A 27,163-nucleotide genomic window follows, 5' to 3' on the forward strand; every position below is an offset into this window, starting at 1 on the left:
GTGACTTTTCATGAATCATAGTTTTTCAACAAGCTTTCTTGTTTTAGGGTTAGCATAAATAAAGTTGCTTATGCCCTACCTGTTGCCCTTGCGTTATCCCTAACCAGCTTTATAAAAGGAGACATGGGCAATCTTCAGTTTCTCAGCTGCTGATGAGATGTAAACCCTGAGTTGTGTTACCAGAAATTTCCAAAGCCACAGTCTTTCTATTCCTGTCATGCAGTAAAATGTTAATTTCCAAGTAGTCAATTGCCTTCCTAAAATGTCTTTATACAAATTAAGCCAATGTGTAACATGGATATATGCAAATAAAGTATCTTTAAATATATGGTTTTATATCAATGAACAGACATTTGCATTCACTGGCCAATGGAAGCTTCCTGCATGGAGGCTGATTCAGAAATGTTGGTTTTACTTAGAATGCTTGATCCTATTCCATCTCTAGATTTCACCTGCCTGTGATAATGCCGTGATTTTTATTAATTGCATTTACACTGTAGACTTTGCAATGCCAGCTTTTTCATCCTGCCATAAAAGGCCTGCAGTGGCATGTATAGCACTAATATTCTTCCTTTGCTGCTACAGCTGATAGTGACACATGTGATGGGCGAGCTTGGAATGGCAATGTATGTTGCTGATGCAACAGGACAGGTCATTGAAACAGTGACACCAGGAAAGAAGAAAGAGGAACCTGCACCAAAGTTTAAGTCAAAAGGGGGGTTACAAGGTAAGCTGCTCAATATAAATGGTCTTTAAACATTATGGGGGTTGATTTACTAAAACTGGAGAGTGCAAAATCTGGTGAAGCTGTGCATGGTAGTCAATCAGCTTCTAAGTTCAAGTAAGAAGCAAATTGTAGTGAGCGCTCTTGTATAAGTATAGCAGCTAGAACACTTAAGGCAACCACAGTACCTTTAAAATATCAATGTAAACGTAAATAATGGATGGATGCCCACCACTTGGCCTTTGACAGATCCAACATCTAGGATGATTATTCCTACATGCGCATAATCCATGCGTTTCTGGTGAGTGCGCATTGCTACTATTTAAGGCATTAAGGCTCTGGAATCTTTCACCTTTCTTGAAAGCACCGTGGATATCACCAGCTTCTAAGTTCAGCTTGTTCAATTAAGCTTTGACAAAAAAACTGGAAGCTGATTGGTTTCTATGCAGAGGTGTACCAGATTTTGCACTCTTCAGTTTTAGTAAATCAACCCCTATCGCTCATATTAAACATACTTACATAGTTAGTCTGGCTGAAAAAAGGCAAAAGTTCATCCAGTTCAACCATTAAAAAAACAAAAGTTATAATCCTATACCCACAGTCAGGGGCTGACTGACAACTCATGGGGCCCCCGGGCAATAGGGGATCATGGGGCCCCTGTGTCCTTGTCCAAACTCAAAAAAGCCCATGAAAAAGGTACCAAGGGCATCTCATGGGGCCCCCTAATGACCCCGGGCCCTTGGGCAATGCCCGAGTTTCCAAATGGTCAGTCCACCCCTGCCCACAGTTGATCCTGAGGAAGGCAAAAAAAACAGCAAAGCATGATCCAATTTGCTCCTGCAGGGAAAAAACTTCCTTCCTGATCCCCCGAGAGGCAATCGGTAATTCCCTGGATCAACTTTACCTATAAATGTTAGTATCCAGTTATATTCTGTGTATCCAAGAAACAATCCAAGCCTTTTTTAAAGCAATCCACTGAGCTGGCCAGAACCAACTCTTGAGGAAGTCTATTCCACATTTTCACAGCTCTCAATGTGAAGAAACCTTTCCGTGTTTGGATTTATTTTCCTCCAGACGTAAAGCGTGCCCCCTTGTCCTCTGTGATGACCTCAGGGTGAATAGCTCTACACCAAGTTCACTATATGAACCACTGATGTATTTATACATGTTGATCATATCCCCCCTTAATCTCCTCTTCTCAAGAGAGAATAAATTCAGTTCCTCTAATCTTTCCTCATAGCTGAGCTCCTCCATGCCTCTTATCAGTTTGGTTGCCTTCTCTGTACTTTCTCCAGTTCCCCAATGCTCTTTTTGCGAATTGGTGCCCAAAACTGAACTGCATATTCCAGATGAGGTCTAACTAATGATTTGTACAGGGGGAAAATGATATCTCTCTCTCTCTCTGGAGTCTATACCTCTTTTAATACAAGAGAGGATTTTGCTCGCTTTAGAAACTGCAGCTTGGCATTGCATGCCATTATTAAGCTTGTGATCTACCAGAACTCCCAGATCCTTCTCCACCATTGATTCCCCCAGTTGTACTCCCCCTAGTATGTATGATGCATGCATATTCTTAGCCCCCAAGTGCATAACCTTACATTTATCAACATTAAACCTCATTTGCCACATAGTTGCCCAATTAAACAGTGCATTGAGGTCGTCTTGTAAGTTGGAGACATCCTGTAAGGACATTATTCCACTGGACAGCTTGGTGTCATCTGCAAAGACTGAAATGGGATTTTTGATCCCAGACCCTATATTGTTTATAAATATATTAAAAAGTAAACAACAAAGCATTAATGAACAAACGCTAAAACACTTAGATATGTGACTACATTTATGAGAGATTCTGATTCTAAGCTAGGTTTATTTTTACATCACAAAAATATTTATGTAGCACCCTTGCAGTAAGCTAGGGGGAGCTAGAATCCTGATAGTCAGAGAGGAGGGCTGAGTAGCAGCCTGGGTGTGATAGTCAGGAGGTTAAATATGGGTCAGGGCTGTGAAGCTCTGCAGGTTAGCCCCGCTGGAATTTCCCCCTGCTCTAGAGCTTGGAGGAAGATCTAGAGGCAGTGGGTGGATCTGAGGAGTGGCTGGCTTGTACTCCTGAGGGATCCTGGCCAATAACTAACAGAAGGCTTGGCAAGGGGCCAGGACAACCCTTAAGGGAGCCTGCTCAGAAGCAGGAGAAGGAGGAGGGAGGAGGTGAAAGAGAGAGGTTGAGGTGCAGGTGCCTGGGGGGGGGGAGCCCGGGCTGGAAAGGGCTCGCTTCAAGTAATGATGCTTGAAAGGAGGGAAGCTGTGGACTTCACTGGTCCCCTCAGAGAGGACCACCTGGCAGCAGGGAAGGAGTGGCTCAACTTATAGGCCTGGTAGCAGCCACCGATCCAACAGCAGCACAAGAGAAGGACTCAGTGAGTACACCTACACCCCCTGGGCCAGAAAGGGGAGAGAGCATTTGGGTGGGAAAGCTAGCTCGCTCTGCAGCTGGGACTATTACCCTTCTAGTAGTTACTACTGGATCCCCTTTCCAGGGATTCCTCTATACAGCCGGATTGAGGAGCATCTGGAGTTGGATAGGCACATTGGGAGATGCTGGCTAGCTGTCCAGAAGAGGATTTCCTTGCAAAGACTTGTAATATAGTTCAGGAAGTTTGTCCTCAGTTGCCATTCCCATTGGGCATCCCATACACCCCTTACCCTATCCAAGTTCTAAACCCCTAATAAAACTTCAAAACAAAGCTCAAGGACTGGTTTCTGTCTCCTGGTAAAAGTCTGAATGGAAAATGCATGTTGCCTGGCTGTGCAGGACTATAGTGGGACCCAAAAAGTTAGTATCTCCTAAGGTGGTAGTGCTACATTTATTTATTGAAAATGACAGTCACGCGTTGCATGGTACTTCAATATCACTTATAGAGAAGAACTGAGCTGCTGCATTAATTTACTGCATTTTTACACAGCACACTGCAACCCACCTGAAGGCAGTGTTGTATTCTGTGAGTGCTTGCGATGACCTGCATTGATCAGGTGCAGAACAAAGCAGGACATTGCACATTGTGTGAATGAGGCCTTAAAGCAGATGTTCTCTTAAAGTGAAAGTTCTGCTCCTCCTCCTCCTCTCTCCCTCCTCTACCAATATTGGAAGTTTTTTTTTCTGACAGATATCCACTCCCCCTTTCACATTTCTTGCCTAGGCTAGAATTGTGTAAGCTTGGCCCACCCCTCGCCTGCCCTCAACCTCCTGAGACACCTCACATGTCCCAGGAAGTTGCAGGACTAGTGTGAAAGTGCAGGGCATCTCAGGTATACACAGGGGGGAACTAGCTGTGAAAGAGCAGGAAGTCACCACTGGCTTCCCACAGTCAAGATGGTGGCACTAGGGATCTGAAGACCAGCAGAAAAAAAAGCCGCAAGGAAAGACAGCACTAGACTCCTAGGCTGGTAAATGTGTTTCCTAACTGCAGTATTTGTAGCTGTTGACTTTTAATTTTCCAACAATGACAGTAATTCCTCCTGAAGGTCTCTTTAAGCTGTTTTAGTTTTACTGGTGTTCAAGTAGAAGCTGTCCAGCAGAATGTATTAATTACAGAGATGAGACAAACCATTTAAAACTAGCAGTGGTGCTTACAATGATTAGCTTTTATTTTTTATGAAAAACTTTATCCCAAAAGGAAAAAAAAATGGTTTGCTGTAATTGCTTATGAAGTGTTTTCTGGAGTTTGGCGTCAATTTGTTAGTGTATCTAAATGTGCTAGTACACCTAGACTGACAATGCTGCTGTTGAAAATGTGTCCCCCTGTGTTCCTTCATCCAGAGTGGGGGTACCATAATACAGGAGGTGTGTTAGTGGCTATATCACAGGTGAAAACAGGAGAAAAAGCCTAAAAAATAAAACTAATGCAGCCACCACATCTAATGATTGTTTAATATTGCTTTAATCTCTATAGAGAGCATGGTACAGATTTGTTTTTCTTTAACAGAAAGTATTTACAGTATGTGACATTGCCTCCATCACAAACCAAAAACTAAGATTATGTTGCTGCATTTAGGATAGTAGTTATAGTACTGTATGTCTACATGTAATTTACTTATACTTTCCAGGCAAACAACCAAGAAAAGAAGAGGATGAAGGTATGATGTGCATATAGCCTATAACAATCATTTTACTTTTTTTCTTCTGGTTATCATCAGTGAGGCTACAATACAAATGACTTCATCCATTGAGGTGACACTTAGGGCTATTTTGGGCTACAGTTAGTGCAGGAAAGTTATTTTATTCATTCTTTAAGGTGAGTTATTTTTATTACTCTTACAGTATACTTATACAGCTTAGGCTGGCTATTGGAGATGTGCACGATGGAAAAATTTGTTTCATTTAAGTTTATCATTTTTGTTTCGTCATATGCATTATGTTAGATTGATTCATTTTTGGAATTAGTTATATAAACATTATTTTAAAATATATTCAACATTCTAATTCAAAATTAGAATTTTAGTCTCGTCTAGTCTATTCTATTATTCTCTATTTTATTTTTTTTCTATTTTATTCTACTGTATTCTATTCTATTATTATTTTATTTTCTATTCTTTTATGTTCTATTCTGTTTTATTCTTTTATATTCTATTCTATTGTTTTATTCTATTCTTCTCTATTCTATTCTTTTATTTTCTACTTCATTCTTTTCTATTCTATTCTTTTATTTTCTATTCTATTCTGCTTTATTCTATTCTATTCTTTGGTATTCTATTCAGCACCCTATGTAGAAATCATCATCTTATTTCACTTTTATACCTTACTGTATTTATTGCAATATGTTTCCATTTCAAATTCAAATTCATTTTTGAATTTGTTATAATTTATTTTGGATTGGTTCAAATTCATTACTATTGTAATTCGGAAATTCGGATACATCCAAATCTCTGAATAATGAAAATTTCGGCTGAATTTTGATTCGTAATGAAAAGAATCGCACATGTCAACTGGCCATACATGAGAAGAGAGCGACAATCTCAATGTGCGTAGGCAATTGACTGTTACATTAGGAGGTAGTGCAGTCGGTAGTGCAGAGGTAGTGCAGTGCAGTCCAAAACATGATCACACTGTTTCTTGTGACATTTGTTTATACATTAAAGACTGCTAAATAGGGTCTTTATTGCTCCAGAAGCAGTAATGGGGATGTTGCCCGACAGGAAGAATGGTTGTCCATGTCAGGCGAAGTAGGATTCACATGATAGTTGATCAGATCCTATGCAGTAGTATCATACAGTATGTAGTCTGTTTATAGTATTCTGTGTGATATAGGACATTAGAAACAGGATCTTGCACACCTTTCCAAAGGAACATACAGAAAATAATTATGATTAACATAACTTAGAAGGCCTCTCCTTATAGTTAAATATGGTATATAAAGTCAGCACTCCCACAACATATATGATACAAAAATAGAAGGTTTTGCAATAAATATAGAACATATTGCATATATACACCATATAGCGTATACGAGGTGGTATAAAAAAAAAGTTTTGATACTAGTTTTGTAACACGCCAACAGATGGCAGCACAAGGCTGTACACACAGTCACAGAGAGCACCAACCTTTATAAGTCAATGTGCCAAAAAACATTGTCCTGTGTACATCGGGAGCTGAGCAATTGGTGCTATTCTGATCATGTGCATTACCACTTCTGCTGTTTGAACATGGACAGCAAGTGAGAACAAACTGCAAATGTGAAATTCTGCGTGAAACTGGGCAAATCTGCCACAGAGACGTTTGACATGATTCTGTAAGTTTGTGGCGATGATGCAATGAGTCATTCAAGGCGTTTTGAGTGGCAAGTGCGCTTCAATAGTGGAAGACCATCACTGGAAGATGACGAGAGATCAAGAAGCCCTTCAACGAGCTCAACCGCTGAAAATCCCCTCTTCCCAAAGATGAAGATTCAGCTCAAAGGTCCTCAAAGGACAACATTGCGGAGTTCCAAGGATTTGCCCAGTTTCACACAGAATTTCATGTTTGCTCTTTGTTCTAACTTGCTGTCCATGATGAAATGGCAGACGTGGTGACGCACGTGGTTAGAATAGCACCAGTTGCACAGCTCCCGATGTACACAGGATAATGTCTTTTGGCACACTGACTTAGGAAGGTCGGTGCTCCCTGTGACTGTGTGTGCAGCCATGTGCTGCCATCTGTTGGCATGTTACAAAACTTTTTGATACCACCTAGTATATGACAGTGTACAATGCATCCAATCCATATACATAGTATATATACACAATATAACTTACAATTGTTAAAGATAGTAGGATAGTGGCCAAGAGAGTCAGAGGTCCAGCAAATGATGTTTTGGGGTATAGAAACCCCTTTCCCAAGGAGGATCTCCTTGGGAAGTGGTTTCCATATCTTGAAACATATATGTATACTGTAGTTTTTCTTTGGGGGGGGGGGAATTACACTATTATATGAAAGCTATACTGTTTATGTATTTATGCTATATGACCTTTATCCATTGTAAAACTTCCTTACTATATTCTATTATTGCATCATATCCTGTATGTTGTGTGTGTGGACTTTCTATATGATATATTTAGCATTCTGTAGGATCTTTTTATCTGGATGTCAATTGAAAGTTATACAAGGCATGCTTGGGTATAAAAGGGTCATCTGGAGCCTATAAAAGCATGATATACAAAACAGGTCATGTTTATGTTTAGAAATCCGGTTATTATATCTCCCTGCATAAACAATGTCACAGCTGTCACATTCTAAATTTTGAATTTCATTTTGAACTTGATCATTGTATAAATTTAACTTTCCACTAACAAATCAACTTTTGTTGACAACAGACCTTGTGAAGCCTCGTGTGGAAGAGATTGTGGCAGTAGAGGAAACTCCTGGTCCTGACGAAATCCCTATTGTGGAGGAACCAGATGATGACATAGAGCAAATTCTGGAACCAGCAAAAACAGGGCAACAAATTTAGGATATGATGTGTGTATATAATGTACATGTTTGCATTTTTCTGATAGCACATAATGGTTTGCACTTTGCATTATTGTACATGTGACTGGTAAAGTGGTAAAGTGACTAAAACCTGTACATTTATACCTTCAACCTTTTATTGACCATTTTATTGACCACTTTCATTAAAATAGCAGAAACTCCTGGAAATGTTCAAGCATTTCAGCAAATTTGACCTGTTCATGATTATTTGCATATACTGTATATCTATTGATGGAAATGAGTGTTTTACAATGGGCAAACACGTGCTTTATTCTGACCAGCCACAGAGGGAATCTTTTTGATGGTGGTAGTTTTCAGGTGGCTAAGGATCTGTTTGAAATTCTTTGCAAGCCATCTTTAACCCCTTTCCGCCACCACTTCCACCTTTTAAGAGGTTCTAAATGCTGTGAGGCAGAAGTGGGCATTCCGATCATGTGACCACTGTATTTGGCTGTCACATGATCTGAAAGCTCCCGATTGCAAATATGCATTGGGAGCTTTTTGGTACATGGTCGTTACTGTGCTGGGAGTGCGTAGGGAGCACGCTCTCAGCACAGTATTCACAATCCACCAACCGGGAGACAGCATATATGCGTACAGCCTGCGAGAAGAGGTCAATAAACATTTTTCTTAGTGACCATGTAAAATTAAATACAACTAAAGGCTCTTCCATGATAAGTACCACATCCAGTTACTATGTGATGATCAAACCTCATAAAGTAAACAAAAAACCTCCATTACCTTCCCTGAAAAGCCAAATCTTCGTTCATTTGTGTCTCACATACTCCCCTCCCAGACACTGCAGCTCACACTAGAAAGGTAATACTGTCCATCCAGAAAAGCAGTGGGCAGATTAGGTGTGGCCAAGTGCTATTGGCAAGCTACAGGCTTGGGAATCTGCAGTGACAAGCTGATAGCCACACCTTCATTAACATTTTTTGCAGTTTTCACCCCATTGTATTGCAAACTGGAATAGTCTACATGAGTGGCAACTCTGTTCCATATTCAGGAGCAGTGCAGCATTGTTGTCACACCATCACAGGAAGCTGCATTAGGTGGACTTCATTCTTTGGCTCAACAGGTATTTATGGGACTTTGCAGGGGGACTAAGGGTAAACTGTAAGTGCAAATGCACTTACAATTAAGTGCTGCAGTTCATATTTTTTACTAAAAAAACATAATTATAATTTAAAAATGGAACAATGGGTAGCTAGAGGCTGGGCTAAATGGTACAAGAGGCAGGCCAGTCATGAGACAAATATATGGCTGTCATTGTAGATCTCCCTCCTAAAATGTTAGTTACACAAACCCACTACTTCTGTATTTTCTCAGTTACTGACCTGGAGTAAGCATTCAGATCAGGGAAGCTGAAGCAAATCTGCATACTATGTTCTGGGCTAGTATTGATGCCAGAGGCAATTAGGCATCCAGCATTTTTTGAAGGAGAGGTCAAATGACAGCATCCATGTTTCTCTTATGTCAGATTCCCTTTAGCAATGCTATCCTTCTTGAATATTTGTAAAATACAAGAACATTTAGGAAAAAAACAAGGGTGGTAACCAGGGGCATCCCCTAGGGTTGGTGTCACCAGGTGCCAGAACACTTTGTGACACCCCCGCTCTCTCTGCCCTCTCTCTCTGGCCTCTTCCCCCCCCTCTCTCCCCTCTCTCTCTCTCCCTACCTACTACATGAAGCTGCAGTGCTGTCACCAGGGTCCAGGGATTACACACTGACCTACTGCATACTCTGCCCGCCCCTCCAGCTCTCTGACTTCAGCACCCGTGGCAGGGACATGGACCCGCCGCTCTGCTGAAACTCTGATGAGGAGAGGTGTCCGAAGTGCCTGCACCACTGTCCGTCCCCTGAGTGCTTGCATATTTCAGCAGCGGCACATACAGGGACGGACTGAACCTCTCATGGGGCCCTGTAGTGACCCCGGACCCTCGGTCAGTCCACCCCTGGTGGAGTGGGTCCAGTGTCACCCCGTGCAAAAGGTGTCACCCGGTGTGTGGCGCGCCTGCTTTTGTGCCCACCTGCTTTGGGATGCGCCTGGTGGTAACTATGTATCCTATACTTTTCCTACAATATAGGATATGCTGCAAAAGATTGTATGTATTTTAGGAATGTTTAGAAAACCACATACAGAATATTTGCTTTAGGGAGTTGCGGGAGTCTCTCTGCTGAGAACCTGACAAACTATACATTCATATTGTTTTGTCAAGGATCCAGCATCAGTAAAAGTCTTATATCGTAGGGCAATACATTTCATAATAGTATCAGTTAAATTAAATTCATGGCAGGGCTGGTGGTGGAGATACTCTAGATAGATAATTATCAACTTTTAGTGACCCTCATTATCAATTGTGCCCTTCAGAGTGCCCCAATCAGAGTACCCCCTTATATCAACTGTCCCCCCCACCTATATCAATTGCCTCCATCAAGTCTCATGGATCAGTTGGATGCACTCTCAGAGATCTGGGTGGGCACAACTAAAATCTGGGTGGCAATGGCTCACCCCAGCATCCTCCTAGATCCAGGTCTGCTGTACAATATTACCCTGCAGGTTTAAAGCTTTACTTCATATTTACTTTCACTTGAAATGTTTGTTTGAGACAATTTGCTTTACAAAGCAATGCAACAGTTGTCAGCACTGTAATGCTAATGAAGCATCAGCTACATACAGTATATAGTGCTGTGTTTTAGCAGCGGTACACAACCCAGTTCCCCAAACAAAATTGAGCCTGCCTGAGCACTGCTCTGATGTTCACAGAAGGCCTTATATTTTTATAAATGAATACAAGGCTTCCTTTGATTGGCTGAAGTAGAGATCGTGATGTCATCTGCCCACTTCATCATCTAAGCCACAGGTGTCAAACTGGCGGCCCTCCAGCTGTTGCCAAACTACAAGTGCCATGAGGCATTGCAAGATTGACAGTTATAAGCATGGCTCCGAAAGGTAGAGGCATGATGGGTAGTTTCGCAACAACTGGAGGGCTGCCAGTTTGACACCCCTGATCTAAGCCAATAAGAGGAAGCCTTGTAGTCATTGATACAAATACAAGGCTTCCTGTGAATGGCTGAGCAGCGCTCACCCCAACTGGATTTTACTCTGTCAGCAGATGAAAGTTCCCTTACCACAGCGCTGTATACTCTATGTAGCTGATGCAGCTGCATTAATTGGCCTAAACAATCTATTTCATGTGAAATTAAAGCTGGAGTTAGGCTTTAAGGACCTCTATAAAGACCCCATAAAGAACCTAATATCTAATACTAACTACAACCAACTACAGCTCAGGCTTGGTTCACACTACTGCAATGTGACTTTGATATGATTTACAGTGCAATTATGTGGTATGACTTTGATGCAACTTTGAATATTCTATGGAGCCAAGTCGCACTGTCAATTGCACCAAATCAGTGCAAGAATATTTCCAAAATCACCCCATTAAGTCGCATTGATTAGAACAGGCACCATTGAAAACAATTTCCCTTATCATGTGATTCTGTGCGACACCAGAAGTTGCACTAGTGTGAACCAGGCCTAAATCAATGTTTTGTTTACAGTTCCACTAAAAATGAATGTATGAAAGGGATAATAAAACTAAAAATGTAACTTTTATTGCTTGCAGATCATGGAAGGAACAATGACTGAAGGCCAGGTCTTATCGTCTAGTCTGCATTATCAAATTTTATCTATTCTGTATTAAAGCACTACAGTGGAGGATTATTCTGTACACAGATTTCATGTTTCCTTTCCATTAGAGTTTTCTGAATAGTGATAATGTACTTTGTTTATTTCTTACACCTTATTTCACTCATTTTTGAATAGCCACTTCCCTGTTTAACCATGTTTCTAAATTGCAGTGTTGGATTTTTTTTGTAATTAATAAACATGTTTTAAAATTCAGAAATGAATCAATTTATATTACAGCAGAGTTGTCCATTTTGTCAGCTTAAGTGCTATATCCCAATGTTGAAAGTAATCTGACATTACTAAGTAGACTTGCTACATGTATTTATACATTTGTACAGAGTCTATTTATCTTACTGTATATTCTTAAACTGACAACACACTAGCACACTAGCAAATTTTTCAAATAAATGATCATACAAATATTTATACAAACATTCTCATAAAAATTCTTTGTACATTCAATGACTTGACAATTACCATTCGAAACTACTCCAATTTGGTTTGCCTTTAACTTTTGGAATGAATGTAATTTTCAAAACTAAAACCATATACAGTACACAGTTAGAAAGTAAAATTTTTCATGCTTCTTCAAATTTTCTCATCACTGTGGACTAACACTAATGTCGATTTCTCCCCACTAATGATTCGAAAATCAAACAAACACTCTTCAAATGAAAAATTGCAAACAAAATTCTACTAGTATATAACCATCTTGCTGTCTCCGAGCTACACAAGGAGACCATGCAATAAAACCACTCTTCACAGGTACCACCTAAATAAACACCTCATCATCATTCCTTTCTTTATTTAGGAAAATGGAGAAATTGAGGAGGGGGTAGGTCAATAAAATAAAAAAAAATAAAGTGATGTCAAAACACCAATTATATATATATACAGTTGTGTTCAAAATAATAGCAGTGTGTTGAAAAAAGTGAATAAAGCTCAAAATCCTTCTAATAGCTTTTATTTCCATACACACAAATGCCTTAGGAACACTACACATTCTATTCCAAATCAAAATATGAAGAAAAATATATCAAATTTGTGTTGTTCCTCTAAAAAAAATTGAAGAAAGTGAATATTAGACTGTTCAAAAAATAGCAGTGTTTGTATTCTTCTTTACAAACTCAAACATTCACTATATAAACTGAAAAATGTTTGAAGATTTTGCTTTCCTTTGAATCACTTAATGAATATTTAGTTGTATAAGCACTGTTTCTGAGAACTGCTGTACATCTGTGTTGCATGGAGTCAACCAACTTCTGGCACCTGTGAACAGGTATTCCAGCCCAGGATGATTGGATTACATTCCACAGTTCTTCTCTATTTCTTGGTTTTGCCTCAGAAACTGCATTTTTGATGTCACCCCACAAGTTTTCTATGGCTGGCCACTCCATAACTTCAATCTTGTTGGTCTGGAACCAAGATGTTGCACATTTACTGGTGTGTTTGGGGTCGTTGTCTTGTTGGAACACCAATTTCAAGGGCATTTCCTCTTCAGCATAAGGCAGCATGACCTCTTCAAGTATTCTGATGTATTCAAACTGATCCATGATCCCTGGTATGCGATAAATAGGTCCAACGCCGTAGTATGAGAACCATCCCCATATCATGATGCTTGCGCAACCATGCTTCACTGTCTTCACAGTGTACTGTGGCTTGAATTCAGTGTTTGGGGGTTGTCTGACATACTGTCTCTGGCCACTAGACCCAAAAAGAACAATCTTACTTTCATCAGTCCACAAAATGTTGCGCCATTTCTCTTTAGGCCAGTCAATGTGCTCTTTGGCAAATTGTAACCTCTTCAGCACATGTCTTTTTTTCAACAGTGGGACTTTGCGGGGGCTTCTTGCAGATAGCTTGGCTTCACATAGGCGTCTTCTAATTGTAACAGTACTCACAGGTAACTTCAGACCTTCTTTGATCTTCCTGGAGCTGATTGTTGGCTGAGTCCTTGCCATTTTGGCTATTCTTCTATCCATTCCAATGGTAGTTTTTCGCTTTCTTCCACGTCTTTCAGGTTTTGGTTGCCATTTTAAAGCATTTGCGATAATTTTAGCTGAGCAGCCTATCATTGTCTGCACTTTTTTATATGTTTTCTCCTCTCCAATCAACTTTATAATCAAGGTACGCTGTTCTTCTGAACAATGTCAGGAACGAACCATTTTCCTCAGAATTTCAGAGAGAAATGCACTGTAAAAGCATGTACAACATTTGCTGCCTTCCTTCCTTAAATAAGGGCAATAATTGCCACCTGTTTTTCAAAGAATGAATGACCTCACTAATAGAACTCCACACTGCTATTATTTTGAACATACCCCTTTCAATTAGTGATTCAATTACACAGAATCAGCAGCATGCATGCATGTTATGACTGTTGGGTCTGTTGGATTTCTATTACTCTACTACACCTGCTAGTAAATTATTTGCCATGTAGAAATATCATTTCTACCAAAAACAGTGATTGATCAGGTTAGTGATGTCTGACTGCTTATTTTGAACACAACTATATATATATATACAGTATATATCAATTTTGCTTAACGAAAGCAATCAATTGTTAGGAAAAAAGGTCTAAGCGTGTGCCTAGCCTAAAGTTGGCCATAAATGGATTGAAATTGAGCTGGTTCAGCAGGAACTGACCTAATTTTAACCCATGAGTGGGGACAGTGGTTGTACAGAAGTCAACTTCTATACCAATCAACTTCTGTACAACCACCATGTAGGATAAATGCCATTTGATCAGAGCTGCCGGCAATGCTGATCAGTATATTCTGATTGCGGGGAAGTCCCCTGCTGTGAGAATACAATAACTCAGTGGAACTGATTAGCCCATTCACACATGGGGCCAGTTTTGTCATTCAACCCGCCGGTTGGACAATAGAAACAGAATCATCTATGGGCTGCTTTAGGGTAACAAATGATGAAGGACACACAAGCAAAACACACAAAACATCACTGTGAAATCTAATAGGATTTACTTCATGAAAAAAAAGAGTATATCCACTTGCACAAATTGTAAGTTTACCTCTTTAATACAGAGAGGTAACTGGAGGTTAAACAGCACATAAGGTACGGCATGTAGAATATCTGCATACCCCATTTTTGGGTGGTGGAAGATGGCGAATTATAAACAGAGTCCTCTTCTACTGCTGGTGCTGGATGACTGCAGCGATAGGATGAGAGTGAGATCTGGCATAACTGTGGAATATGGTGTTGTGTGGTTTTGGATTGTGTAAAATTATTAAATCTATTTTAACCCCTACCCGCCGACAGTATGCATATGTGAGCCTCACTGAAGTGGGCATTTATCTGTGGGGATGTATATATGCGTATCTGTCTTTGTGCTGGGAGTGTTCGCAGCACAGAGACTGGGCTCTCACTGGGAGTCCTGGGTCACTGATTGCTGTGATAGCCTCTGATTGGCTATCATAGTGATCAGTCACTGTGTAAATAAACAAATGTAAATAAAAAAGTGTGTAAAAAATAAATAAAAAAAGAAAAGGAAAATTAAAGAAAAATGGCTAGATCAAAATTTGATCTAGGTCAGGGCCAAGGTTAGTGTTTAAGTCATGTAAGGGCCCTACTACGGGTACATAACATACACATATGTACTATCGTCAGCAGTAGGAGAATTTATTTTGGGTTGTTCTTTGGTGGTAGGTTATGGTAGTAGCAAAAAATATACTGCTACATTAAAAAAAATGTTTTGGGCCAGTTCTCCTTTGATAATAGAAAACAATCAAGAGATATCTGTTACCATATACCGCCAAAAAAAAGTCCAATTTGTCCTGAAAAAAAGCAAGGTATAATCCTGAAAAAAGGAAAGGTATAATCCTGAAAAAAGGAAAGGTATAATACACCTAAAAGTACAGTTGTTGTGATGGTACGTACAGTTTTACACATATCAAAGTTGCAAAACTGTGTTCAGGCATCAACATTTGTTTTACCCTCAGTCACTAAGCGGTTAAAAAGCACCACTATTCAAATTTTATAGTTAAATTTAGATGTGTATAGTATCTTTTTGCATGCAGCTATATTTGAATTAAAGCTTGGGTTATTACACTGTTTCTGATGTATGAAGGCTCTGGTGATAGAAACTTATCCTGTTTGTAACACAGGGTCTTATGCAGGGTGTCAGGTCTTGTCTCTACACACCCTCTGTAGGTTTTTACAGTATATTTGAATAAATGTTTTGTGCCTGACGTTCAGCTCATTTAGGAGATAAAAAGGTAACAATCAGCCTAGTATGTAAGTCCACCCCACACTTCACAATCTGAACTTTCGCTGCCATCCAGGCATAAATACTGTAATGTCAAGTAAGCTAAGGTCCATAGTACTTAATCGTCATCAGAGTTAAACTGTAAAACCCCGCGGTGCACGCTGCAGTCTTCATCAACTTATATGGAGCGATGTTTGCCTGCTATTGTTTCTGATCAGTCTGGATCCACTGATCATTGTGTAATGGCTATGCTTAAATGTATCATGCTGAGGGCATTGTGCCTGGCTTTACTTTATTGTTGGCTGCAATTACTATATCACAAAAAAAGCCAAGTTCCACATTATTCTAAGGCATCTTTATTATCAATAATCTTGACATGAAATGATATTCATATTACCTTCCCACAATACACTGCATAGCAGAAATCAAGCAATGATTGGTAAGTTATACACAATCAGGGAAATCCAGTTTCTACAACACTTTTTAGAATTCCACTGTGCCTTTGCACTACAAATGTTTGTGTGATCAAAAGATTTGTGGACCTGTTGTAAACAGGTACAAATTTGGGGCAAGCACCCAGTGCACAGAAGCACTGAGACTAGGATGTCCTTATTGACATACCATCCTCAGTGCACCAAAGCTCCCTCCCACTGCTGTAGCTGTCCCAGAGTACAGAACCAAAAGGTTACAGTATATGGCTGGATGGGGGAAGCCAAATGGTAAAGTTGAAACCCTAGTACTCCCCCTGTGATTGACAGCAAACAGTGAAAGGATTGTGCTATTGGCTATAGAATCCACCCACTGCCTGCTGTCAATCACAAGGAGATATATAATTAATGCTAAAATGTTGTACTATACCTTTATAAATGTGCAAATAAAATATCAAAATATAAATTGTGATGGACCGCCTGCCACCCTGCCTGGGTGCTTCCATCAGAGAACTGCTTCCTCGCCACTGGGACACAGGACCAAGGTACTATAGCTTGGCATTGCACCCAAGGACTAGACGACACTAGCTTAGGTGCAACTGGAACTCTTTTTTAACAGAAATACAGGTTTTTATACACTTCAGAAACAGGGACAGTCCCCACATCAACAATAAAAACAAATATTACACATTGGGTTAAACATCCCACCCTGACTACATAACGAGGTAAAGCTGACACCAGACTAATCCCATCATGTAGGAACCTCCAGGAGGACTAGCCAATATACAGAAACAATAGGTGACTCAATTAACTCAATTAACAATTGAACAAATACACAACAGTAAACACATAACACCTTAACAAATCAATCACAGCAAGAGACCTCAGGATCAGGTTGTTTTGGGCTGATTATATTAACATCTGCTCTAGGAGTCTAGGAGGGGAGGTTGAAGCAGTCAATGCTGGTTTGGGCACCCCAAATCTGTATCTTGGTCCTCCAGTTCTCAGAGTTTGCGTGTTTTGGAAAGACATTGACTTCAATCCAAAGTAAAACTACTCCAAAAGGTTCTCCAGGCGCACACCTCCCAAAGGAAAGAGCCACCTCAAACGCCAGGACCCATAGTCAAGAGGCTAGCCTGCAGTCTTCTTCAAAAGACCCTGTCCTATTTGAGTCTGTCACATAAATCATATCATATGGAGCATTATAGTGCAATCCTCATAAAAACCAATAAAGTAAATTGTAGTGAAAAAAATAGCACATAAGATCATATATAAATATAAATAAAAAGTCCACATCAAATACAAATTCTGTGTGTGATAAAGACCTCCAGTGATCCACCACCTATGGAATATTAGGCTTGAACGCCCCCATGTATACCGAAGTCATAAACGCATATAGTACTCATAAGTCACCACAGAAAAGACTGTTGAGCCACCTCCACAGTGATCCACCAGGGACCAATAACCACTTCAATAGTAATATGCAGCATGAACCATAAGGAGGAAGAAAATACTCCACTTAGCGTAATCCAATAAAACCATATATTTATTAAAACCATGGCATTATTTTTTTCTCTGCAATTTACTTTATTGATGTTTATTAGGATTGTCACTATAGTGCTCTATATTATATGACAAGGGCAGGACATCATTTTCTATCAATAGTTATATATTATCTTGTATTTGGATATTTTGAGTGCTCCTCACCAGTTGAAGTTTTGATCATGTATACATGGATGACATTTTCTTTGCAATGAGAGCAGAGTTTAACATGGTTAATCACAAGGAGAGGCAGACCTAATGGGTAACAAGTGTCTCAGCTTCCCCATTAGGCTACATCCACTGCAAGCATCACTGGCTGCTAGCAGGCTGTTGACTGTGAAACCAAAAGTGTTCCTAAAGCAGAGTTCCACCCAAAAGGGGAAGTTCAGCTTTAAAGATTGGTCCCCCGCTCCACATTAAGGATTGGCACCTTTGGGGAGCAGGGGGGGAACGGGTACCCGAATTTGACAGGTACCCACTCCCACTTCCACTGCGATCGCTTAGGCTCCATCCCCGAAGTCTTGTGAGACACGTGACAGGTCCCAGATGACGGGGCCATTCCAGAAGCGCAGTGCTACTTGCGCATGTGCAGTGGGCACACCGCTGTGAAGCCGCAAGCTGTCACAGCCAGGTGCCCACACTGAAGATGCCGGCACCTGGAATACAGGACGGCCGGTGAAACGGGCTGTGGCGGGGGCAACATGGGATCGTGGGACAGGTGTGTGTTTTTTAAAAGTCAGCAGCTACAGTTTTTGTAGCTGTTGACTTTTATTTTTTTACAGAGTGAGTGGAACTCCACTTTAACACTCATTGACAGGTGGGGAGAGGAGAGGGTAGCGGCAGCAAATATGCCACCTGCTGGTCCTAAGTGTCAAGCTGAAACTGGTTTGTTCAAACATATTGTATGGTCCTGTTCACTTACCCAGGGTTTTTGGAGAGAGGTTGTGGCAGACATTAATTCGGTGGGGGGGCTGACGGTTCTTGGGTGATTCTGTTTGGGAGCTGTGACACTGTGACTTCTACCACCTACAAACAGCTATTTGTGTTCTACACGGCCTTCTATGCCAGAAAAGCGATTCTCTTGAAGAGGACACAATCAGACCCTCCTACAATATTCCATTGGAGATCCATCATTGACTCTGATAAAATCTGGGCTGCTTGGGTGAAGGCCAGATCGCTATCTCTATTAGGTGGAGGCCCTAGGTTTTCTGGGTAGGATCCTTTGATAGTGCTACTGTTTTATGTTTGTGGTATTCTGACAATGAGGCTCTTCACTTGTCCCTTACCCCTGATTCCCCTCCCCCACCTACCCCCCTCCCAATCCATCCTCCCCCCCACTTCCTTCCCTGGGATAAGACTAATATAGCCCTGTTCATCTATGTGTGATTTCAACAGTTTCATCTGATGTCATTTACTGGGTTTTTATTATTTCACTGGAAACAGAGTGATGAGTATGGTGATGCCCATGATTTCCACATGATGTTCAATCAGTGCCTTAGCTTGTTCTTCTTTGTGCCTTTAAACCAGGGCTGGACTGACCATTTGGAAACTCAGGCACTGCCCGAGGGCCCAGGGTCAGTAGGGGGCCCCATGAGATGCCCCTGGTACCTTTTTCATAGGCTTTTTTGAGTTTGGGCAAGGACACAGGGGCCCCATGATCCCCTATTGCCCAGGGGCCCCATGAGTTGTCAGTCCGCCCCTGCTTTAAACTCAATGTCACCTTGCTGTATATATTTTTTATGATGATGATTAAAAACTTCTGTTAAAAAAAAATATATATATATATATATATATATGTGCCACCTGCTGCACAAGTACTCTGGCCTTTCTGTGTATACCAATGTACATTTGGTCTTAATTAACTTAGGTTTTGTTATCTATGAACTGGAGGTAATTCTTTTTTAATTTGATGAAGAAATAGCACCACTCTGAGAAAGTGCAGCTATTAAGAACTACTTGAATCTGCTCCTCATGTCAATAAATCTATGGAAACAGGTGCCAAGGATTTGTGAATCTGGCACAGACCTATTTAAACGGCCTGAATATAATAACTGACAGTGGAGAGTCCTTCATCTGCATTATTAGCTTGGTTGGGGTGATTTTGTTTCATTCAGCCTATGGACTGAATAGGAGAAAATTAGCTGTGTTTGACTTCCTTAACTCTGTAGCAATGCAGTGTGGAGGTGGGAGACTGTGAATCACTAGAGTGGCTGAACTGAATTATAAATATTTTGGCAGGTAAATAGTGGACTCATGGTGGCCATTTGCAATTCAATGTTATTATTAGATCAGTGTGCGATTAGATCAAGTGACCGAATGATCAAACAATAGAATAGACATCACTTCCCTTCTTTAGACCTAATTTAGATTGGATTCAACCACACAAGTCGCTTGGCCATTGTGGAAATGTAATGATTGTGTTGCACTGAATGGCAGTACCGAGTTGTTTTGGTCATGAATTCGATCATATTTTGATTGATCAGATTATGAGAGATTATTACAGAGATGTAATTGATAAGATACGATTGAACCTTTAACTATTGGTCAAATTACTTGTCTAAATGCCCCATAAATAAAGTGACTGTACCATAGGCAGATGGCAAGTTCATAAAAGCAATCCATTTGAGACAAGAGTCCATTTAGGCAATAAATCCACAAAGGTGGCAAGTAACCCCTAAAGTCCCAGATTTGGCAGTACTTCACAAAGGCAATAAGTCCATAGCTGGTAACTGAGAGTCCATGAAAGACCTCAGGTTCCCCGACCCCATAGGGAACCCCAACTGGGCCCCACAACGAGGGCACAGTCAGGCAGAGTAATGCCCTACATCTTGGTGGTGGTTCCAGCAGAAGACTCCAGGGGCAGTGAAAAGCCCCTATTTATATGGTATGACCTGCAGGAGTGGTAACATTGCTGAAAAGTGTGGAGGAAATGTCAACCTTTCCTACTTAGTTACAACCAGCTCAGCAGGTCAACCAAGGGCAAATGTGGCAGAAAGTAACATTGCAACATTTGGTCTGTACAAAAACACAGCTGACCCAGATAACTTCAGAGCATCGTCAGCACAGCATAAAAACTTTCAGGCCCCATTCACGCTAGGGTTCTTTTGGGCGATACGCATCACGTGATGTGGTTTGCCGCAATTGCAGTGTGATTTATCTGACGACAATTGCAGAAGAACCATTAAACTGAATGCCACCTGAACACGTAGTTTCCACGATTTGTCATTTTAGCAGAAAACGTGTTACAAAACGCTTGGAAAATCATTTGAAAAAGGTCATGTTGCACTTTTCAGGTGTTTCCATTGAAGTCTATGGGGACAAAAATGTTCAATTCTGCCTGAAATGTAGCTCATGTCCTTTTTTTAGTGACAGGTCCTTTGCTACAAGCGACAGGATGCTCAGATGTGAACAAAGGCTGTTGGAAACAATAGGTTTTTGCTTTGCGAGTGTTCTAAAGGCTACAAAATGCTCAAGTGTGAATGCGCCTCAAACTCTTAGAAGCACCTGCTTTCGGAAGAGGTTGATCAGAAAAATGGACTTTTTTAACCCTGTATTTAGCTGTTTGGTTATATCTAGAAAGATTAAATGGGTTCAGTGGTAATGGATTTAAACCCTATGTGAATCATAAGTAATAAAAATGATCTTTTAAAACACTCCTCAATAAATTTTATCTGAAAACACTCTGATGTGTTGTCTGTAATGCTCAATCAGAAAGAGGATTTGTAATAAATTGTTTCTGTAATCCTATTGTATGCTCTTTACAGTCCAGTTTTAGGCACAAAATACAGCTCAGTATTGAACTGCAAATAATGGATGTTATGTTTGTGACACAACAGTTAACATTTTGTACTCAACGTTCAGGCCAGCATGTTTTTACCCACGACTCTGCTTTTTCTTTACCCCTATCCTTGCAAAAAAAAAAAAAACAATTTAATTTGCTTATTTCAAAAAGCTAACAAGAAAGCCCTTAAAGCAGAACTCTGCAGAAAAAAAATAACAAGATAAAAATGATTACACTATTAAAAGAAAAAAATAACCAAACCAGATTTTGCTACAATATTCACCTGCAATCCATAGATTCCTTCACCTGCAGTCTTTTTTTTTTCCTGCCACTAGAAGTCCTCAGTCCAATGGGCAGCGCCATTCAACCCACTTACTTTGAGCCAAAGTCGACTTGGACCCATCCTAGCCCATGACAGCACAGTAAGATAGTAAAAGGAGAGGTGGCAAAGGGATGAGCTCAGCTCCATGTCACCCCGCTTTCTCCTCCTATTAGCATGCTTCTTCTCAAAACATAAACCCTTCCTTCTCAAAACATAAACAAGTGCTCCAGTCCATGATGTAGAGAAACACCCCCATAACAGGATATTACCACCTCCATTCTTTACTGTAGGAATGGTGTTATTTGGATGGTGAGCTGTGTTGGATTTCTGCCAGACATATAATTTAGTATTGAGGCCAAACATGTAGTATTGTCACCAATTTTAGTCTCATCTGACCATAACACCTTTTTCCATGTGACCTCAAAATCTTCAAGGTGCATATTGGCAAAGCTCAGTCGTGACTGCATGTGGCCTTTCTTGAGGAATTGCATTTTTTCTTGCAATCCTCCCATACAAGCCACATTTGGAGATAATTTCTGATATTGTTGTCACATGCACACGGCCACTTTTTGTCATAAATTCCTGCAACTGCTTCAGATTTGCTGTAGGTCTCTTGGTAGCCTCTCCAACCAGTTTCCTCCTGTCTCTTTCATCCAGTTTGGAGGAAGTCCTGATCCATGGAGGGTCTATGTTGCACCAAATACCTTCTAATTCATAATAATAGAACATCACTGTGCTTTTAGGCATTGATAAAGCCTTTGAAATATATTAGTATCCATCTCCTGACTTGTGTCTGTCCACAACTTTATCCAGGAGATCTTTGTCAGTGCCTTGTCACCCATAGTTGATTGTTTGCTTCAGTTGCACTATCAGGGACTGAAATGCTCCAGGAAAGCTCTTCATGCTGTGCTAATCAAAATGAACACAGCTGATCACAGTTGAAAGCCGAATGGCTTTGTGTCCCATTGAGAAGGTGATTAGCTACACCTGATTGAGTTTACAAGTCATTTGTAGGAGGGGGGTGATTGTTTTTCCAACTCAGTGATTCTGTTTTTGAATTTTTGATTTTATTTTTTCTGACATGTAGATGTTACCTCTTTCACTTGGGTGTTAAAAGTTGCACTGATTAAATACAACTGGATCAAACAAAAAATGTGTCTGTCTTCATTTCAGGCTGCAAAGCAACAAAATGTGATTAGTTTAAAGGGGGGGGGGGTGATTTTTTTCTATACCCACTGTATATACTGTACATGTACATGCAGAAACAAGGATTAAATATTGTTTCCTAGAGCAGAAAGCGGTTTCTGTTTATGTACCTTAAGGCTGCATTCGTAGGGCACATCAGCACTTGCGTGACACATACATCAGCTATAAGCAGTAAGACGCATTCCTGAACTCCTGAGGCTAAAACAACAAGCATGCAACTTGGATGCTATTAAACATTCTTCTTCCTGTTACTCTGGTAGGAATCATTATATTCTAACATTGGAATACAGCACGTCCCCATTTGTTATCTAAAACAAGTTCCAGACACTGCAGATCCAAAACACTTCTAGTATATTTGGGGTCCATGTTCGGAAGAGACATCTCCTAGAGACTACTTAAACCAGAGATGGCCAACTTGAAAATATTGGAGAGCCTCAAGTGCAGCCCCTGACACTTCCAAAAAGCCAGACTAGCAGCTAGTTTTCAAGAAAGGCAGCCCATTGCAATGTACCTCAACACCCAAAAAATCTTGGTCCTGCTGTATTTTTTGTGAGATACAGCAATGCTATAAAATGTGATACAGCAATACTAGCCTCCTTCATTGTTGTCAGAGACTGCAAAAATAACCCCAGCATTGGTGTCAGTGACCACAAGAATAACCCCCAACATTGGAGTCAGGGGATGCTATTATAACATCCCTTACCTTGGTGCCAGTAATGGCAATAACAACCCCCAGCATTTGTGTCAATGACCCCAATAAAACCCCCCAGCATTTGTGTCAGTGAGCACAAAAAAAAACCCCAACATTGGTGCCAGTGACCGCAATTATAACCCTGAGGATTAATGTCAATAACAGTAAAAATAGCTCCCAACATTGGTTTCTGTGGTTGTAAAACTAACCCCCAGCATTGGTGTCAGTAACTGCAAAAAAAACAAAAAAAACAACAGCATTGGTTTCAAGGACCACAATAACAATCTCCCACATTGGTGTCAGTGGCTGCAAAAATAACCCTCAGCATTGGTGTCAGAGACCACAAGAATAACCCCCAGCATTGGTGTCAGGGAACGCTATTATAACATTACAAAATAAGAAAAAGAAAGGGGCGCACAAGCCTTGTGCATTACCTCGATAAAAATGTTTTATTGATAAAATATAACAGAAAATGCCAAATTAACACAAGCATATCATGACCAACACTGGCCCAAGGTCTGGAGTGCTGCTCGAGTCCCACATGCAAGAAGACACTCAAAGAATTTCTGACACATTTTGGGAGGGGGTCCCCTCTTCCTCAGAGCCTTTCCTTTTCAATCTGTAGCTTTGTAATTTTCTGTAAAATGCAATGCAATAAGGCACCCTGGTGGTGTTCTGTACATAGATGGTGTCATTTCCTACTTTTGTGATTGGTCAGATTTTGGGCATCTCCGGACTTTCTACCACTTCACCAGCATTAAACACATACTCAGTTTCTTCTACACATATAACAGGCTCCTGCAGCACCCCAGACCGTGGGCCAGTGTTGGTCATGATACTTGTGCCCCCCCTCCATGCACTTGTGCTTAGTAGCAGCGCTATTTATTCCCCCCCACCATCATCCTTATTGGTGGTCAGTGTAATGGCGCTGAAATTTTAATACTCCTCCCTGCATTGGAGGTCAGTGCAGTGGCAATAAAATTGAACCCCCTGCATTGGTGGTCAGTGCAATGTATGTTACATTTATTTATCAAGGTGGGGACTAAATTTGCTGTACTGCCAGAGATTACTCCACCTGACAGTACTGTATATTTCAGTGCCAAGTGCTGAAATGCGGAGAGTATTTCAGAGCAAAACACCAAACTGCTGCTCTGCATAATGCAAGGTGTACAACAGGGGGTGGTCTCAGGCCAGGACATGGTCGTTGGCTGTGGCGTGTGTTATACACCCATCTGTTAGGGAGAATGAATAGTGGTAGGGAAAGGTTCTGGATTAGTAGGGACAGGCTAGGGACATGCCATTCTGCATCAGTATCTACCCCATTGGGCTCAGACTGGCCAGGCCACATTCCGCCCTTGGAGTCAGACATTGTCAGTGCATCAGTACCTGCGCCAATCTACAAGTTTGCACAGAACTGTGATTGTTCCCAGCCGGGGGACCTTCCCGCTGGGCTGTTAGTATTTTTTGTCCATTCCTTCAATACAAGTTTTGTTAATTGCAACTGGACTCAGTATGTTTACTGCCACAGCACCATGCTGCACCTACCCACAAACATCCCCACCTTGGTCCCAGTAACTGCAATAACAACCCCCGGTATTGGTGACAGTGACCTCAATAATAACTCCCTTCATTGGTGTTAGTGGCTGTGCTGTTAACCTCCCCTTGCACTGGCACTCAGTTGCAGTGCTATTTAACCCCACCCTCCCTTATTGGCCCTGGGCTATGTTCAACCATGTCTGCATTTTTATGTTTTTGTTGTTTTAGGGTCCATGCCCACTGGCCCACACTGGTCCTAGAGGAGTTCAGCATTTTGCCTGTAGAAGCAACTGTTATCCTACGTGTCCATGCACAATAGGTCGTATAGAGACATATATTAAGCTCAGTGTTTATAAACAGAAAAAAACCTTCTGTTTTGCATTTTTCAAAACAGTTTTCTGACAATAAAAAATGCTAAACGTTCCTAAATGCACTCTCATTGAAATCTGGGGCCCAAGATGTTGCACCAAACAAGGGCCTGCACCTTTTTTGAAGTTGGCTGAAGTATTTTACATAGTATTTATATAGGTGTGAAAGGTGCTATAACGCAATTCGTCTTGTGCATCATACACTCAAATTGTGAACAGGAATGAACTGTATGGATGAAATAATTTTTTGGAAAAAATCGACACCTTTACATTTATAATCAGAGATATCTTAACCAGTAAGCCTTGGACAGCATTGAGTAACAGCTGCTGTACGAAGGCAGAGGGATCCAGTTTAACATTTACATAACAAAGGGGTTTATTTATTAAAACTGAAGGGTGCAAAATCTGCTGCAGTTCTGCATTGAAATCAATCAGCTTCCAGGTTTTGTTGGCAAAGCTTAATTGAACAAGCTGAAGTAATGCTGGCCACACATAGGTCGAAATTCGACCGATTTTTCGTCTGAAAATCGGAGCTAAGAATAATCGTTCGATTTTCTCTCTGTTAGTGGGTCAATATCACTGGTCGATTTTCATGGTTCCTCCCCTTTTCGGTGATCGGGCATGTTGGAAAATTCATGAAAAACAACTGATTTTCAACTCAATGATGGTCAAATCATACGATCATTTTTCTGAAAAGAATATGCGCATGAGCCGTGACCTGGAAGGAACAGAGGTTTCGCCTGTTATATGGGGCGAACTTTATGACTTGGTCGGCCGATTTTCGGATTACCGAGCGAACGCCGTTTTCGATTTTTCGGACAAAAAATCGTTCGGTATTCAACCTATGCATGGCTTGCATTACTAGCTAATTGGCTACAATGCACCGCTGCACCAGAATTTGAGTGCTCCAGTTTTAGTAAATCTTCACCTAAGTGTCTTCTTTTCATGGAGTAATGTTTAGACTGATCAATCACATTCTTATGCTTGTGTGAGGGGCTAAATCCAGCCCTGTCTAGTACAGCTAGCAAGGAAATCTATACAATGGAATGAATGAGATACATTTGGTTCTAGTATGAGCTGCTTTATGAAGAATAGACATACAGTATATTTCTGTTGGTAACTTCTGGAAGAGCTCCTGCATTATAGACATGGCCAACTTAGCTGAATCAGTGTCCCAACCCTTCTTTAGCACACATCAGCCAGGAAATACAATTACTTTTACAGGACCAATAAAAAATAATTAACAGATGATCATGCATGAATCAGAGACAGGCTTACCTGGCCTGCACTGCATAAATGTGCATCTTGAAAGTGTTACTATTATACAGTATTTAATTATTACAAAATGTCCGATCTAAGTAATGTATGATGAAGATTTTTGTTGCTGTAAAGCTGTCAACTTGCAATATCACTGAAGGGAATAGATTTTTCTATAGTTTATATGGCTTTTAGATACACATTAGAACAATACTATTAGTGTCGATTCACGTATGTGTGGTGTGGCTTGACAACTCCGATTTCAGTGCTAATTGAAAAGCAGTTGTTCAGCGATTCAGGTCAGGATTTGAATAGAGAAAACCAGCCTGAAATTGTGTTCACAAACTCATGACATCTGCAATTCAGAAGCAGTTCCCATAGAAGTCAATGAG

The 27,163-nt window shown here is 40.7% G+C and overlaps 1 protein-coding gene across 1 annotated transcript; it reads left to right on the top strand.

Moving 5' to 3' along the window:
• The first annotated feature begins 277 nt into the window (after positions 1-277).
• LOC149473434 (uncharacterized) lies at positions 278-11,635 on the top strand. Its single transcript, XM_089678180.1, has 4 exons — positions 278-727; positions 4,826-4,855; positions 7,568-7,712; positions 11,354-11,635. The coding sequence occupies exons 1-3, from the start codon at positions 550-552 to the stop codon at positions 7,702-7,704; spliced, it is 345 nt and encodes a 114-aa protein (XP_089534306.1). The 5' UTR covers positions 278-549; the 3' UTR covers positions 7,705-7,712; positions 11,354-11,635.
• The last annotated feature ends 15,528 nt before the right edge of the window (positions 11,636-27,163 follow it).

This window comes from Staurois parvus, unplaced genomic scaffold (assembly GCF_062004578.1).
Source record: "Staurois parvus isolate SC_StPar_1 unplaced genomic scaffold, SC_StPar_1.0 ptg000015l, whole genome shotgun sequence".
NCBI classification, from domain to species: domain Eukaryota; kingdom Metazoa; phylum Chordata; class Amphibia; order Anura; family Ranidae; genus Staurois; species Staurois parvus.